Source organism: Tachysurus fulvidraco, chromosome 15 (assembly GCF_022655615.1).
Source record: "Tachysurus fulvidraco isolate hzauxx_2018 chromosome 15, HZAU_PFXX_2.0, whole genome shotgun sequence".
NCBI classification, from domain to species: domain Eukaryota; kingdom Metazoa; phylum Chordata; class Actinopteri; order Siluriformes; family Bagridae; genus Tachysurus; species Tachysurus fulvidraco.
This window is the reverse complement of record NC_062532.1, coordinates 12,606,664-12,622,053: the sequence shown is the minus strand read 5'-3', so window position 1 is coordinate 12,622,053 and position 15,390 is coordinate 12,606,664. Positions and strand designations below refer to the sequence as shown.

Genomic DNA, 15,390 nt, shown 5'->3' with positions numbered 1-15,390 from the left:
CAATAAGTGTATTGTGAGGGAGATGTCATTCACAAATATGAGCAGATTTATCATTGTGGAAATGTGTAAAAAAAAAAGAACCCTGCAACTATGAATACATATTGCCACTAAAGTTATGCCGATAATCCTTCACATTTGGAGTGTAAAAAATAGGACAATTACTGTAATATACACATTTAGTAATGGCCTAAAAAGGTCTCTGGAGACACTGCATAACTGCTAAAAAGCTTTTATAATTATATGGCTGACACATGGAAACCATTTGGAAGACGAAAGCTAGTGGTTAACACACAACCTGGCTTGCTTATAATTAGAATAAAATAATAGTGTGATCTTTTTGGCAAATTAAGGAGTTGAGTTTTCATGATCTTAAAGAAACCTCCTGCAGACCTGCTCCTGGATGCAGTTATTTAAAATGTGTTTCACTGCCTTCCAGCAAACCTCTAAACCCCTTTAAAGACCTACATACAATTATGCAGGAGTTAGAAGTTGTGAATTCCAACCAGAAGAGGAAAAGAATGTCACTCACAATTCACTAGAAAATATGTCATGTATGCCATTGAGTATCACATATTAATTGTGATACCGTGAAAATGTACAGTGATAGACTTAAGACTTACCAACTTCAAGCTCAGAGACGTGCAGAAATGTGTGATCACTTTTTTATCACTTGCATCCATGAAGTGATATTGTGCATTTTTTTTCTGAATGTTGATATTTTTGAATTTTTTTTAACAATGCTGTCAGTGGGCTGATAGTAACATCTGGGCTGAGTGATTTTTTTTATGAATGTAGTTGAAAGTGAATGTGGATATAACATGACAAGAACCTTCTGTTGGCATCAGTTCAGTTCTTGGGGCGATGGAGCAGTTTGTAGTGCTGGTTGTGCGATGAGAAGTTAAAGTGACAGAATGAGCAGCGGCACATTTGAGTCCACTTTTCCTTGACCACTAAATCCGGGAGAACCTTTTAATAGGGTGTCTCTGGTATGCCGTTACTTCCTGATCACATGATCCTTTGTTGTGATGGTCAAGAACTAAGAACCTCTTAGTGTTATGCCAAAAGGCTCCTTGCAGTGACCAAGTACTTGGGCTGATCTGTTTCATCTTAAAGCAGATAATAAAGGCTTTGTGTTACCAGTGTTTGGGACACCACGTTTAGATTTAGGCCTTTATTCAGAGGAATGAGCACTAATAGGTGTGATGTCTAATAATAGATCATTTAGGAGTTTCCCCAGTAGAAAACAGAAGACTAATTGGCACAGTTAACAGTCTCCTGTGCTGTATTCCACACACTCGCAGGCTGTAGGTGGAAACTGGAATTTAAAGTCAGACAATAAAACTATTAATTGGTCTCGGCTAAAAAGTCACACACCCTGTGACTTTTGACCTGCTTTTACTATCTTATGTTGTATGATACACTAGAATAATAATCTGTGTATTTCTTTTTTATTTCGACTTTAATATTATATTTGAATATGTTTAAACATTTTCATATTTAACATTGTCTCGTGTTCATTTTTGTGTTCTTATCAACCTGAGTAGAAGTTCATCGAGTTTGAGGACTCCCAGGAGCAGGAGAAGAAGGATCTGCAGAACCATATGGAGAGGATGAACTCTCATTCACGCCAGCTGGAGCTGAAACTGAAGAACTTTGCTGATCAGAGTAAGCACTTTCTCGTTCTCTCATTCACGCTCTCACTCTGTTCCTCCTCCATTCATTTCTTATTCGTCAGCCTCATCTGTCCATTCTGTCATGCACCACATCTCTATTGTTGCTGCTATGTTTGAGTGATGTGCCAATATGATATCACTGTTTATTAGCAGCATTTTTACATATATGAATGCAATTGTTCTAATGTTATTGTGTCTATAACATTGACATACACAGAGATAAAAAAGGCTAATAACTAACAGATGAACATTTTAATAAATAAAAAAAGATATGGCGGATCGTTCTGTGTGGGGCCATTTATTTAACATTTCTGGAAGGAGTCTCTTTGTAACAGAGAGATTTAGAATGGTCAGATCTTAAGGGCAGATGTCTGTCTGCTATCTTGCTCATGTTAATATCTGTTTTATTGTATAATTAACTTGAAGAAAGAAAACAAAGAGAGGCTGCCGAGGGATTGACTGCTTATAGCTACTTGTCTCTCAGACATTCAGCAATATCAAATGTTATGAAAAACAGTTAAAAACTTCAGGTTAAAAAAAAGGTTCAGATGTTGTTATTAAATAAATCTTTAATTCACTGAATTCAACATTTTAATTATTGTTGGCAATAGAGGTACAATTTAAAAAAACAATGAAAGAGAATTAGATTATCTTTTGCAATACAAGAGAAGAGAAATTTGAAAATGCTTGGAATGTGTTGCTATCGAAAAATAATCCGGTTTGGGGTTTTAACAGTAACTCTACTACATTACATAACCCTGTCATGGATTTTTTTTTATTAGAAATGCACACGTTCAGTTAGGAACCTCAAGCTAACTAGGAGCCAAGAAAAGTATCAGCAATTATTATTATGTCCAAATCTTATACTACTCCATTCATATACGCCATTTGTATTATGTCGCTGCAGTATCAATCTTTTTCTCTCTGTCGCTCTTTTTCTATGCCACTCATTCAGTTATGAATTTATAATCTCTCTGCAAAGGTATTGTACAGCTAATCTAGGCTATGACCTCATTTTAGTCACACCATCTTTCACACATGCCCATTAACTCTTACCAGCCAGTGCAGTAAGAAAACAGCCAGTTTGTAATCTAACAGCAATTGAAACGTGTTCATATGTAATCTTTTCCAGCTCCATTCTGTTTATTCTTTATAACACAGGTATAATTTAGATTTATTTGTGGGCTTAGCCTCCATCTAGTAGGGTTAAGGAGAACACTGAGTAACTGGTGCATTAAGCCCATAGGTTTCATATATGACCCACTTGTGTCATATTTGGGAATTATAAATCGCTCATTGTGTGTTAAAGCATACACCCAGTGTCTCACTAATACGGTACTCATGTATGGAAATTACAGCTCAAAAAAACAGCAAACCCTGGTGGTGAATGATTCACAAGAGGCATACGCTGCCTGAGGAATATTTCCCATTTAGTTCATAGTCCAGTTTAAGCATGAGCAGATCGTTTATAGCGTGCTCTAAAAGACCCAGAAGATCCAGGACTAGGTATTAGTGATTAATCATTGATTTCATAAGGTTCATGTTAGGTTTTCATACAATCGAGTATAGAAAAAAAGCTCACTCCTTCATAATGAATCTTATAATCCACATTTTGTTTGTAAAAGGGAAAATTTAAACAGCTGTTTGTTACAACCTGGAACCTGACTTGATGGAGCACATGAGTTGTCAAGGGATCTGCTTATTTATTCATCTGTTTATGTGCAAGCTACAATAGTCCCCTCCACAGCACACCCAAACATCAAAGTCAGTCTCCTGTTGCTCCATCTTTCACCATTGCCTCAGGGCTGTGTCACATTTATTTGCCAAGAAGCTATAACACACCTGAAAGTGAGTATCGAGTCTGAATGGGTTTGGCTTTGTGGGATATATTCAGATTTATTATCGAGTCTTAACCTGGATTAGGATTCATATTGTCCTAATCCTGATGTTACTTTACATGACACGATAAGTAAGGAATGACATATAATTAAACAGAATTCTTATTCTTCTGTAAATCCTTCTTGGTCAAATGCAGGTGTTGGGTTTGTTATTCAGTCATGGTTGCATTTATGTGCTAATAACTCATTCATATGGACAGAGTTACTCTCCAGACTTTTTGCATTCAAATTGACTTTTTTATCCCTGTGACTGTAGATGTGAAGAGGAGCTTTCCTAGTCTCTGTGTGTTTATACTGTTGTGTATTAGAGAACACTAAGCGGTCAAAACATTCCTATACATTTGACATTTAAATGCTTATTACTTAGGATTCAGTGTACATTTAATTAGGAATTAAGATTTAGTATATTTAATAGGATGTAATAATTACATTAACAATAAATACATTGTAATAGTTTTACCTTGATTACTGGATAATATATAGTACATGATATGTTGTTTTGATTTGATACCCAGACACAAATTTTAATTTTAAAGACAAAGCTATGTAGATGATTGTTTCATTAATCCCACTGATTCTGCATTTATTTTTCTTGTACGTATCTGATCAAAAATATTTTTTGATCAACTTTCTTTGTTGTATTTTCCAAATGGATAAATTTGGAACCATAATAATAATTAGAATAATTAGAACCACAGTCATACGGACCAGAATAAAGATATTAGTAGAGATGAATGAGTGAGTGAAAGAGTGATTGAGAGATGAATGAGTGAGCGATCAGCGACCCAGCTCACTTGATCGGTGTCCGTTGTAGTTTAAAACTTGCTACAGCTTAGATCAGTTCGACCGGCCGCTCTAACCCTGATGCATATTAGTTTGATTTGTTTAAATTTCAACTGAGAAACCAGGGATCCCCTTGACACCCTGTGAATAAATAAAAATGATAAACTCAGGAAGGACAAGTTGCTTATCTTAAGATTCCAGCTCAGCCTCTGTACTGGAATTTCTCAAAATCATTTCCACAAGCCGCCTCACTAAATCCTTTTTAATAGACTACACAGTCACCCAGTGGCTAAATGGTAGCACTACATGATACAGATGGATGAATGTCCTTTCAAGAGACTGCTACATATCTCCATATTGACACCACGAGGATGTACCAGGGGATCCTGTGAATGAAAACGGATGCTGGATTAGAATGGATAAAGGAAAATGTGCAGGATTATGTATTGTGTCTTCAACAGTCTAGCACTAGTGTATGAAGCAACCAGTGCCTTTATTAACATTTCTTTCTCAAGATGCACATAATCATAGCCAGTTTTACTGTTTATCTTGTTGTGCAAAATCAGAGGAAGTGTTCTGTTAATGAATTCAGGAGGTGCTGAAGGATGTTTAAGCTCTGACCTGTTTTCTATTGGGAAGAACATTTAGTCCTCCACATTTGGGAGAGTTAGACAGGCAAGTATGTAAAAAATGCTGCATGTGTAGCTGCCAGCCATACATGGAGTTTTTTCAGTGCTTATGAGGACATATTTTACCCATTGTAACCATTTTTCTTCTACTGTACATACATGAGGACACACATGCTCATTATTGGCTTGTTTAGATCTAACTGACAAGTGAGAGAGGTCTACCACCCTTCTTTATCAGACAGAAAAGGTAGTCCTTATCTCAAATGGCGATGGCATTGTAATAATTTGACTATGTGTTGATTTGAGAGTGACATCATGACTCCTGTTACTTTGTGGTCATCAGACATGGCCATCGCAGACTCAAATTGATTCTGCTTTGCCTTGGATTGCCTTTTTCTGCTCTCTCTGTGTCACCTGTTTGAGTGATTAATATTCTCCTGCATTTGCATCCAACCCTGAGGGTTTGAGTTGTAATACAGTGTCCGATCTACCAGCACTGCTCGACTGGTTCCACCATCTCTCAGGGTAAGAGGCAAGTATACTACAAGACTCTTCTCTGTTCTGGCACCAAGGTGGTGGAATGAACTTCCCCTAGAGGTCTGGACAGCTGAGTCACTGCGGCGGTTGAAGACCTACTTATTCAGGAAACACTTCAACTAGCACTTCTTTCCTTATCTTTTGCATTAAAAAAAAAAAAAACAACAACTTTCATTGTAACTTTGAACAAATGTTTTAAACTCATGGTATCTTAAGTATGTAACCTAGTGAACCAGCATTAATGTATTCAATGTTAGAGATTTAATAAAATCAGCAGGATTTCCATGCGTTAGTGCGAATTCTGTTCTGTTGTGCCATATAAGGACAATTACAAAATGTCATTTTTTCATTTTTTCTCTTCCCCTTATCTCTCTCGATCATAGTAAGCCGTTTGGAGGAACGGGAGGCAGAACTCAAGAAAGAGTACAACGCTCTTCATCAGCGACACACAGAGGTAACACAGCGCCTTCATCTCTACTGTTTATCTGTCAGTTACTGTTACTACACAATTTGTGCATCAGGTTGTACACAAATATTTTATTTCATAAAATTTCTTATTATTTTGCATTTTGTCTTACACATTTCTTATTTTTAATATAGATATTTATATGAACAGTCTATTGAGAAGTAGGCCATGGTTTCCACTTCACTGCAAGTTGTATACCGTTCATTACTGCTTATGTGACAAATAAAAGCTTGAATGTTGAAAAAGGGAAAGATCAAGGTGGTATATGACACCACCAACTTCACTAACAGATCTGTGTTTCGAGCAGAGCCACATGTTTAGCAGTGCTCACAATGCTGTTACCAGTTTTCAGCTGTGATGTTATCTGTTTTCTCTAGATGATTCATAACTACATGGAACATGTAGAACGAATCAAACTCCAGCAGATAACCGGAGGAGAGGCGTCAGATACAGGAACCCTGGGCAGAGTCAGGTAGGTCAGGGAACAAATGAATGCTAATGTGAAAATACCTGTCAAGACACGGGGCAGGAAGCGGACCCAAACGCAGGATAGTAAAACAAAACAGGGTTTAATAAAGGGGAACACGAGACAGGACAAAGACAACAGTAGATTCCGCGCTGCCATCGGCAACGCGGCTCACATTTATACACAAGACAATCAGATACAATTAGGAGCAGGCGTGGAAACAGGGCAGGGCAGACAAGGACAGGGCAAACACGTGACGAGGAACAATAACAAACATGCACGTGGCCAAAGTCCGGGCTGAATCATAACAATACCATACTCTAGTACTTAAAATGTTATTTTGCAATCTAAAATGTATACAGCTGTTCATCTACTTTGTTAATGCATATATAAAGGCAGGCAATCAGGACAAATACCATAATTAAAATAATAGTAATATGTCTGTTGTGTTTCTTGCATCTAAAAATGCATCTGAATGAACGCTTCTTCTGCTTGGCATACTTTATTTCTGTATATTTTAAATTATCTATCAATTTTCATTTATCGTATTGATAATGAAACATGCAGTCAATGGCACTATAACAATTTAATGTCTGTTTGTTCGTCTGACTTCCTCTCCTGCATTCATACCTTGATGCACATATGCATGCTAGGAAAGAGCGACCACTCTCTCTGGGCATCTTCCCCATTTCTGGTGGGAACAACTCTCAGATCCCAGATTTCCTGGGCAGAGCAGAGACTCCAGGGACAGAAGGGTGGAGATTCACTGATCTCAGTCAACATCGATCAAATACCAGTCTCAAGGTACTTAAATCTATGCGGAATGCCCTTGTATGATGCATCATCCGTAATATATACGTACAAACCTCAATGAAGTGAGATAGGATGTTAATCTTAAGGTCTCAGCACCAAAGCCTATACATGCAAGATATACATAAGCTTCAGGAAACTTTTCTGTTAGAACAGAGCACTCGGCATGGGCATCGATGTGGTTTTGAAGATGAAGGAGGGAGCTTGAGTGAGATGCTGTATAGTTTCATACTGTACCATTCACACACTTAGATGCCTGTTAGTGCTGCAAACATTTAGCTCTTTGTGGTTTCAATGTCTTGGACACATACTGCAGGTGTACTGCAGGTAATGGTGCATATAAGAGGATCTGTATTCTCATCCACGTATAGCGGTTGCTGAATCAGAACAACAGTATAACCACAGGAAAATATTTTAGAATAAGTATAAATTCCTTATACACGAAGCCTAGCTGCTGGGTGAATAAAGTGAATAAAGTGTAACTGATTATCCAAGCTTAAGAATCTCAAACCATGTGACACACTCACACTTACTGGCTTTTGACTTGAATTTATGCCTGACAAGATATCCATAAATACAGTACCATACAGAAGACCTGAGCAAAGGCACTTTATCAAATATATATATTAAAAAACATTGCAGTGTTCCTCTGAGTTAATGTTAGCTGCAAGCTTCAGTCTGGGTTCTTCTGTCTGGTGGTTACTGATGCTTTAAAAATGCTTTCATATGCATGTCAATAACTTCCAACACATTTGGGGTGTTGTGTCAGTATGATGGTATACTGTGGAATGTTTTAGGAAGAACATTTAGGAAATGCTGCATGATGCTAAAAACATGGTGCCTGCTTTCCGAAGGACAGATGAAGTACCTTGCAAAGGTTGCAGGATTAGGATTATTTTCAAAAGCAATCATGTGATTATTATAAATACCAACAATTAATATACTGTGAAGTAACAAGTAAAATGTGGGGAAATATTTTGGACCATGTTAAACAAATACACAAATACAAAAATCATAATACTACTATAACTAAGTGGGTAAATGCTACACAAAAACATATAGTTCTTTCTTTCTTTCTTTCTTTCTTTCTTTCTTTCTTTCTTTCTTTCTTTCTTTCTTTCTTTCTTTCTTTCTTTTTTTCTTTTAATTTTGTTACTTATTTTTCATATATTATCGTATTATATATATATTACTAAAGCACAAGACATAAGATGGGCATCAGAGATGACATTTGTATTACAGGGGATCTAAGACTTTTGCATGGTACTGTGTACTAGCTAAAAAATCAGAGGAAACTGTGTGTTTATGTTTAATTAAAGTGTAAAAAGGTACTCTGAACATCTGTCAATTTTCCTAACCAAATTACTCCTGTTTAGAAAATGAGAAGCATGTGGTTGCTATAATATACCCAAAAACCATGATACTGGATTGTACAGTTATCATGCCAAGAATCATGCGTCACTTGAATTCTCTTCCCCAAAGCAGCTGGAGGCAGAGGATCCTCCACAGAAAAGCGAGGTTAATAATGCACAGGAGGCTTGGGGAAATATGCTGGCAGACGACTGTAAGGTAGTTGGCTCTGTCACAGCCGAGCGTGAGCAGTCCCATTTCACCATCATGTACTGATGCTGAGTGACTTGTGCAGCTTTGCACTCTATTGTGCTGAATGCAACCACTAAAATAGGGGAGTACATCCATGTTCAAAAGAGTAATTGGACATCGATTAAAATTAAGATTGTAATTGGCTTAGCAAAATAAAGGTATTTAGATCAAAAGGTTAACTGTTATCAGCACAGTGTGTAAAGCGGTAGATTTAGATGAATAAATAAAGAATGTGGTTGCATACAGTGCAGTTACAATTTGATTGCATGGCATTTTGGTTGCGCAATATCCGTTTCATCCTGCATTTTAACATCATTCATTATGCTAGACTAGTATCAGTAATTAAACAGAAAATTGTAGTGGTTCATTTACTATAGCCATAGTTACACCAAATTACCATAAATATTTTGTAATATTTTACATGATTTTTTGATAGCTAAGTGTTCAATTTTAAAATTGATTCCAAGGGTTCGCATTGATTCCAAAGCGTAGGGCTTTTCTGCTAAATGCATTTATTTTGCAATTGTTTTCAGTGAAGGTTGTTTTTTTAATGTTGTTTTCTCTGTGTGCCCTTTGCCATGTTCATTTGTTCTCTTCTGTGTTAATTTGTGTGCTTTTTCAGTATTAGCCTTTGTGTGATTTATATGAATGTGGCTTTCAAAGTAACGACTAATAGATTACCTTGTCATTTTATTGTTCTTTGTGTTAATTTTTTTGAATTTGTATCATTGCTTTAACATAAAAGCCATGGTACTGAAATAATTCAAATTGAAACCTGGATCCAAGGCATCATTCTTTGTATTTCCCAGTTGTTTCTCTGACTATCAAAGAGCTGTGACCTCTGACCTCTATTTAATGCGATGTGTTGTTGTTGATTACAGGATGAGCTGTTGGGCTCCAGTTCTGTCACACCCATGTCCACCACGGCTTCAGAGCCAGGGTTGGACTGTCAGCGGGAGGATGGTGATGGATCCAGCAAGTGTGCTGAGGTGCAGGCTGCACCGGGGACCCGCTCCATCTCAACAAGTGAGTCAGTGTCACAGTGCTTAGTCTGGGGTTAGTTAATTGTTATAGGGCTTAGTCTCGGGTTAGTTTTGTGTTGTAGGGCTTAGTCCTGGGTTAGTTCACTATCACAGAGCTTAGCCTAGGGTTAAATCAATGTTGCAGGGTTAGGGCTGGGATTAGTTCAGTATCACAGGGCTTAGTGATGGGTTAGTTAAGTGTCTTTGGACTTAGTCATGGGTTAGTTCAGTGTCAAAGGGTTAGTCTAGTATTTATCCGGTGTCGCAGGGCTAGGTGTGGGGTTATTTCAAGTGTCACAGTGTTGCAATGGTAAATTTAGACTAGGACTACAGTTACACCCATGACTAAAGTTAGTTTTTAAATTTGAGGGCTAATTCAGTGTAATGATTTTAATGTCAACGGTTTTTGGCTGGGGTTGGGTCATTGTTACAGCGCTTAGTCAATTGTTAATTCAGTGTGAAATAGCTTAATCTTAAGTTAATTTAGTGTCACATGGCTTAGTGTGGGGTTACTTCAGTGTTTCAGGACTTGGTCTAGGGGTTATTCAATGTCACAGAGCTATAGATCTATGGTTAATTTAGTGTCTCACAGCTTATTCTATGGATAATTCAGAGTCATAGGGCTTAGGGTAATGGTTAATTCACTGTTTGCAGAATTAAGTCTAGGGTTAATTCAGTGTCACAGGTCTTAGCCATTTATTCAGTGTTGCCAGGCTTAGTCTACAGTTAATTCAGTGCTACAGGGCTGAGTCTAGGGTTAGTTTAGTGTCACAGGGATTAGTCTGGGGTTAGTGTTTTCTCCGTTTACTCTATATATACATATATAAAATCTAAATTAAACATAAGAAATGGATAGATATTAGAAATAGTAGAAAATAAATAGAATATTGGTGTCCAATTATGTTACATGTAGACACAGTAGAAACCTCTAGAGCATGGGCAATTATTATTGTCCCATTTGCAGAACAAGAAATAAAAAAGAGTATCAGTGTTTTTATAAAATACCCAACAGACTGTTGAATACACTGTTAGCCTGATTCATTAAGAAAATATTAAACAAAATTAAACTGATTGAGTACCTGCTGTTTTCTCCACGATTATTTTTCATTAAATGAAATTAATATTTAACTAGTTAAAGTTTTTTTACGTCCTGATGATGTTTTGTTACAAAAATAGGTTAAAGTTTTAAATATGTATCTAATACATTTCTTTAGCTGATTTATATTTGTATTTCTTCTATATCGGTGTATAAGTGAACATTATTTGCCATCTGTGTCATGTAGGTTTGGTGGAGAATGAGGACAAGTCTGATGTGCAAGCTATTATTGAATCAACCCCAGAGCTTCACCTGGACCTCAGTGGCTATAAAGGCTCCAGGTACAAATTCTCTGCTCAATTTATAACTCAGTTATAACGCATATAAGAGTGTGTTATATCAAATTTGCCCTTGCCGTCTGACATCTGCCCGAGTGGCTCACCCACAAACAAACAATAATAATCTGAATGTTTGAACATTAAAGAATCTGTGCAAAATTGATAACTGCAAAAAATGAGCAAGCTGTTAACAAGTTCTATTGTAAATTGTGTCTTTTTGTATTAACAAAATCATGTGTTGTTTATTTTGGCTGCTTCCTGTAATAGATGTGTAGTTAGGGAGTGTTTAAGGTGCAAAATACATGCTGGTGTCAATGAAAATAGATGAACTTTTTATGTATTGCTGCTTGAAAGTCACTTAGTAACCAGAGAATAAATTAATACAAATGAAAAACAGGTTTTTCAAAATTTGGCTCAATACACCAATATTGAGAAGTTTTACTGAAATAATGTCTGCGCAAAATACCCAGAAAATTCTGACCTATTGCATTATGAAGGTAAATTATCAGGTACTTGCAACTCCTTCACTCCACAGATGTCTAAAGCATTTAAAGAGAAGCTTTGAAATGACATGATTCACATTTACCTCATTCACAGAACATGCTCAGGTAAAATTCTACGCATTATTAGTGGATAATATTTCATAATATGTTCCAGCACACCGACTAAAGGTATAGAGAACAAGGCGTTTAACCGGAACACAGACTCTCTGTTTGAGGAACTGTCAAGCGCAGGCTCTGGCCTCATTGGGGATGTGGATGAGGGAGCTGATCTCCTGGGTAAGAGCTTTTCTGCTTTACCAAGAAAAATCTTGTTGATCATCTCCTCTTAGCTCCTAAAAACTAAGACGAACGATCCAAATGTTCCCTCTGGTTGTAGATTAATATAAGAAAAATTTGCATTCTGAAACACTAATATTAGCGATAAAGAAACCTTTATTATACATGAAACATCTTGTGAGGTGGCTCCAGTGGGCCGAAGTAAGCCATTTAAATAGTGGTCCTGGATGCGCTATGGGAAGAAGGCAAGCTAGCAGAGGCAGTGCGATCCTCTGTCGAATGTCTCCCAACATTTATCTTACCTTTTGGTAACCCCAAGTGGAAGATGAATTTCTGAGTGCTAACACAATAAATTAAACATATGCAATTAAATATGCAAATGCACCAGTAAGCAGCAGTACTAAGTGTTGTTGGCTGCAGTTCACCAGACTGGATTTGTGCTATTTATTTAAGTGATGATGCAGTAAAACTCGCTTCCTTTCCGTTTTCTGTTGTCGCTAACCAGTAATTATTGTGATTTATATTGTAATTGGATGCTTGCAGATTGTATGCATATTGAAACAAAGCTAAACATTAGGCTGCAACAAATTTGTGGCAATGAAGTTTTATGTGCTTTCCTTGTCATGTGTAGTCATGTAGTCAGTCCCAGCTGTATGTTAGATACTGTAATGCTAACTGCACTCTTTCTCTCCATGCTGTGTCCTCCTGTTCTCTGGTTTTTGTGCCTAATCCCAGTGGAGTACTCTGGTTTGTATATATCCCTTCCAGCTGTCTTTCTTCCTGTCTGTGTGTCACTTCCTGTTTGTATCTCTCAAGGGCAATGATTGCATGTAGAGTCATGTATTCTTTTTTTAAATCATTTTTCTTGCTTTATAACAGTAAGAGATTAAATAATATCCATTGAAGTAACATTTCATATATTTGGCAAACAAGAAACCTGTACTGTGCTAAAGGGATGGGAGATAACATACTATATGTTTGTTCTGGTTTACTTGTTGCCATTATTTACTAAAAGGCTATCCTCATCCTTCCTGTTCTCTCTGCCTAACATGGACTGCATGCTTTTTCAGACCTGAGTTTGCTTGGTAAGACATACCATCTGCTCTCCTATTCATGTCTGAATTCCTCTCTCCCACAAGTGTTCAGTTTGTTGCTTTCCTTTTCCCTGAATTTGTATGTCTCAGTGATTGTGTGTGTGTTTTTTTATATCCTTCCCCAGTCTTGGTTAAAGTCAGAGGTCACACCAGGCCCTACGGTCTCAATTAACCGGTGTTGTTTTTTTTGTATGTTTTTTTTTCTAGGAATGGGCCGAGAAGTGGAGAATCTCATTTTGGAGAACACACAGCTGCTGGAGACAAAGTAGGAGCGCTTTTCAGAAAAGCATATTTAAGGGAAACACTTATTTTGACAAAAAAATTGAGTCATGTGGCCAAAAAACAAAAATCATGAGACATATACCTGATCAATATAACTAAATAACATGACTTAAAGTGCATATTTGTGTGTACAGAAATGCACTGAATGTGGTAAAGAACGACCTGATCGTCCAAGTGGATGAGCTTACGTCTGAGAGGGAGGTTCTTCAGGGTGAGCTGGAAACACTTCTGCAGACAAAGTCCAAATATGAGGAGAGGAACAAAGAGCTCGAAGAGGAGCTTAAGAAGTTTGTCACTTTTTTCTCTCTCAGTATTTTTACAGTATGCTGTGTTTTCATAAAACTGGCCTCATGAGACCCAGTTCGGTTTGTGGAGGCATAAAACAGTGCTTTTGTTTGGCATAAGGATGCTTTTATAACAAGAATACAGTATTTAACAATAATAGCCTAGAGATTCAGTTTATATAGTCTCTACAGTTTCACATGGGTTTCCTCAGGGCTGTCTGTGTTTTTCTGTCCTCCTAAACCATGTTCTGGTTGGTGGCGTGGCAAATCTAACTTGTCCTTGTATATATATATATATATATATATATATATATATATATATATATATATATATATATATTGTGTGTGTGTTTGTGTGTGTGTGTTTGTGTGTGTGTGTGTGTGTGTGTGTGTGTGTGTGTGTATGTGTACATGTGTATATTTCTGCCTTAAGAATAATATTTCAAGGTTACTGAATCCACTGAAAACCTGACCAAGAGAAAGCAGTAGAATGAATGAATGTTTGTAATTATATGATTTTTTTGTATACTACTAATAGAGTTCGGGCTGAAATGGAGAGCGCCAAACTTAATAACAAAGAGGAAGAGGAGGTAAGAACATTTTGATATACTACATGAAATTTGATATACTATGAACAAGGCAGGTTTTTTTATAGCAGAAGCTAGCAGAAGATGTTATACAAAATTTAAGTGTATACAGTAAATGTGCTAATGCCTTCTGAAGAAAAGTTTTGTGTGTGCGTTTTGTCAGCAGAGTGACGTGCCTACAGCACAGAGGCGTCGATTCACTCGGGTAGAGATGGCACGCGTACTGATGGAAAGGAATCAGTATAAAGAGAGACTGATGGAGCTACAGGAGGCTGTCAGGTGGACAGAAATGATACGGTAACACACTCAATTGAATGCTGATGACTTTTTTTTCTTTCTGAAAAACCTTATAGCTTTTAGATTAGAGTAAAGAATTAAAATTAAAATAAAAACTATTTGCCGGAAAATCATTTAACTTTTTTGATGTAAAAGCCTTTTTTTCCCCCTCAAAGCATGTAGAGACATGTTTTATTCCATACATAGTGACATATCCTATTCCTCTACAGTGCTTCCAGAGAAAATCCTGCTCTTACTGAGAAGAAGAAATCCAGCATCTGGCAATTGTAAGCATTTTCAATCCAGTCATTCTGCACCTCAAAGCCTTACGAATGACCAGGCTGATAATTATCTATTAATTATTGTTTCTATATTTTAAATTACTTGTGTGTTTCTTTTTTTGACTTGATGCTCTGGTGGTTCTCCGCATGTAGGCAAAACAATTATATTCTAACTGCTCCTCTCTTCCTCTTAGCCCAGAATTGTGTTGAGACAATATGATTATATTTCCTTGGATTTTTCCTTATGCTCCTGCTTGTGGTGCATCTCAGTCTGCATCACTTCATGATATGTTAGTTGGATAAATGAGCCTTCTGAAAACATATTAGGCTTGAAATTTATTCATTCTTTCTGGCAATTTGAAATGAATAGGCAGGCTGCTACAATTATGTTTAGATAATTGTGAATAGAAATGTAATAGTTCAACAGAATTATTGTTTTTCCCATTAATAGTTGATATCTATCACCCTGGTGTACTCCAGAATACTGTTTTAAATCTGTGATTTGTGTGAATTTCTGCATTAAAACAATGTCTTCTTCAGAGACTTG

At 36.9% G+C, this 15,390-nt stretch overlaps 1 protein-coding gene across 12 annotated transcripts in view; it reads left to right on the top strand.

Annotated features, from left to right (window-relative positions):
• Positions 1-15,390, top strand: part of spag9a (sperm associated antigen 9a) — a 33,338-nt gene that overhangs the window by 5,535 nt on the left and 12,413 nt on the right. For 3 of the 12 annotated variants that reach the window (XM_047800861.1, XM_027141558.2, XM_027141550.2), the window contains exons 2-16: positions 1,545-1,665; positions 5,904-5,974; positions 6,364-6,458; positions 7,106-7,256; positions 8,745-8,831; positions 9,746-9,890; positions 11,170-11,263; positions 11,918-12,039; positions 12,775-12,786; positions 13,110-13,124; positions 13,341-13,398; positions 13,550-13,702; positions 14,238-14,289; positions 14,450-14,583; positions 14,793-14,849. In XM_047800861.1, the coding sequence (XP_047656817.1) occupies positions 1,545-1,665; positions 5,904-5,974; positions 6,364-6,458; positions 7,106-7,256; positions 8,745-8,831; positions 9,746-9,890; positions 11,170-11,263; positions 11,918-12,039; positions 12,775-12,786; positions 13,110-13,124; positions 13,341-13,398; positions 13,550-13,702; positions 14,238-14,289; positions 14,450-14,583; positions 14,793-14,849 (1,367 nt within the window). The remainder of the gene's footprint in view (positions 1-1,544; positions 1,666-5,903; positions 5,975-6,363; positions 6,459-7,105; positions 7,257-8,744; positions 8,832-9,745; positions 9,891-11,169; positions 11,264-11,917; positions 12,040-12,774; positions 12,787-13,109; positions 13,125-13,340; positions 13,399-13,549; positions 13,703-14,237; positions 14,290-14,449; positions 14,584-14,792; positions 14,850-15,390) is intronic. The other 9 variants (XM_027141552.2, XM_027141561.2, XM_027141562.2 and 6 more) reach the window with 7 other exon arrangements.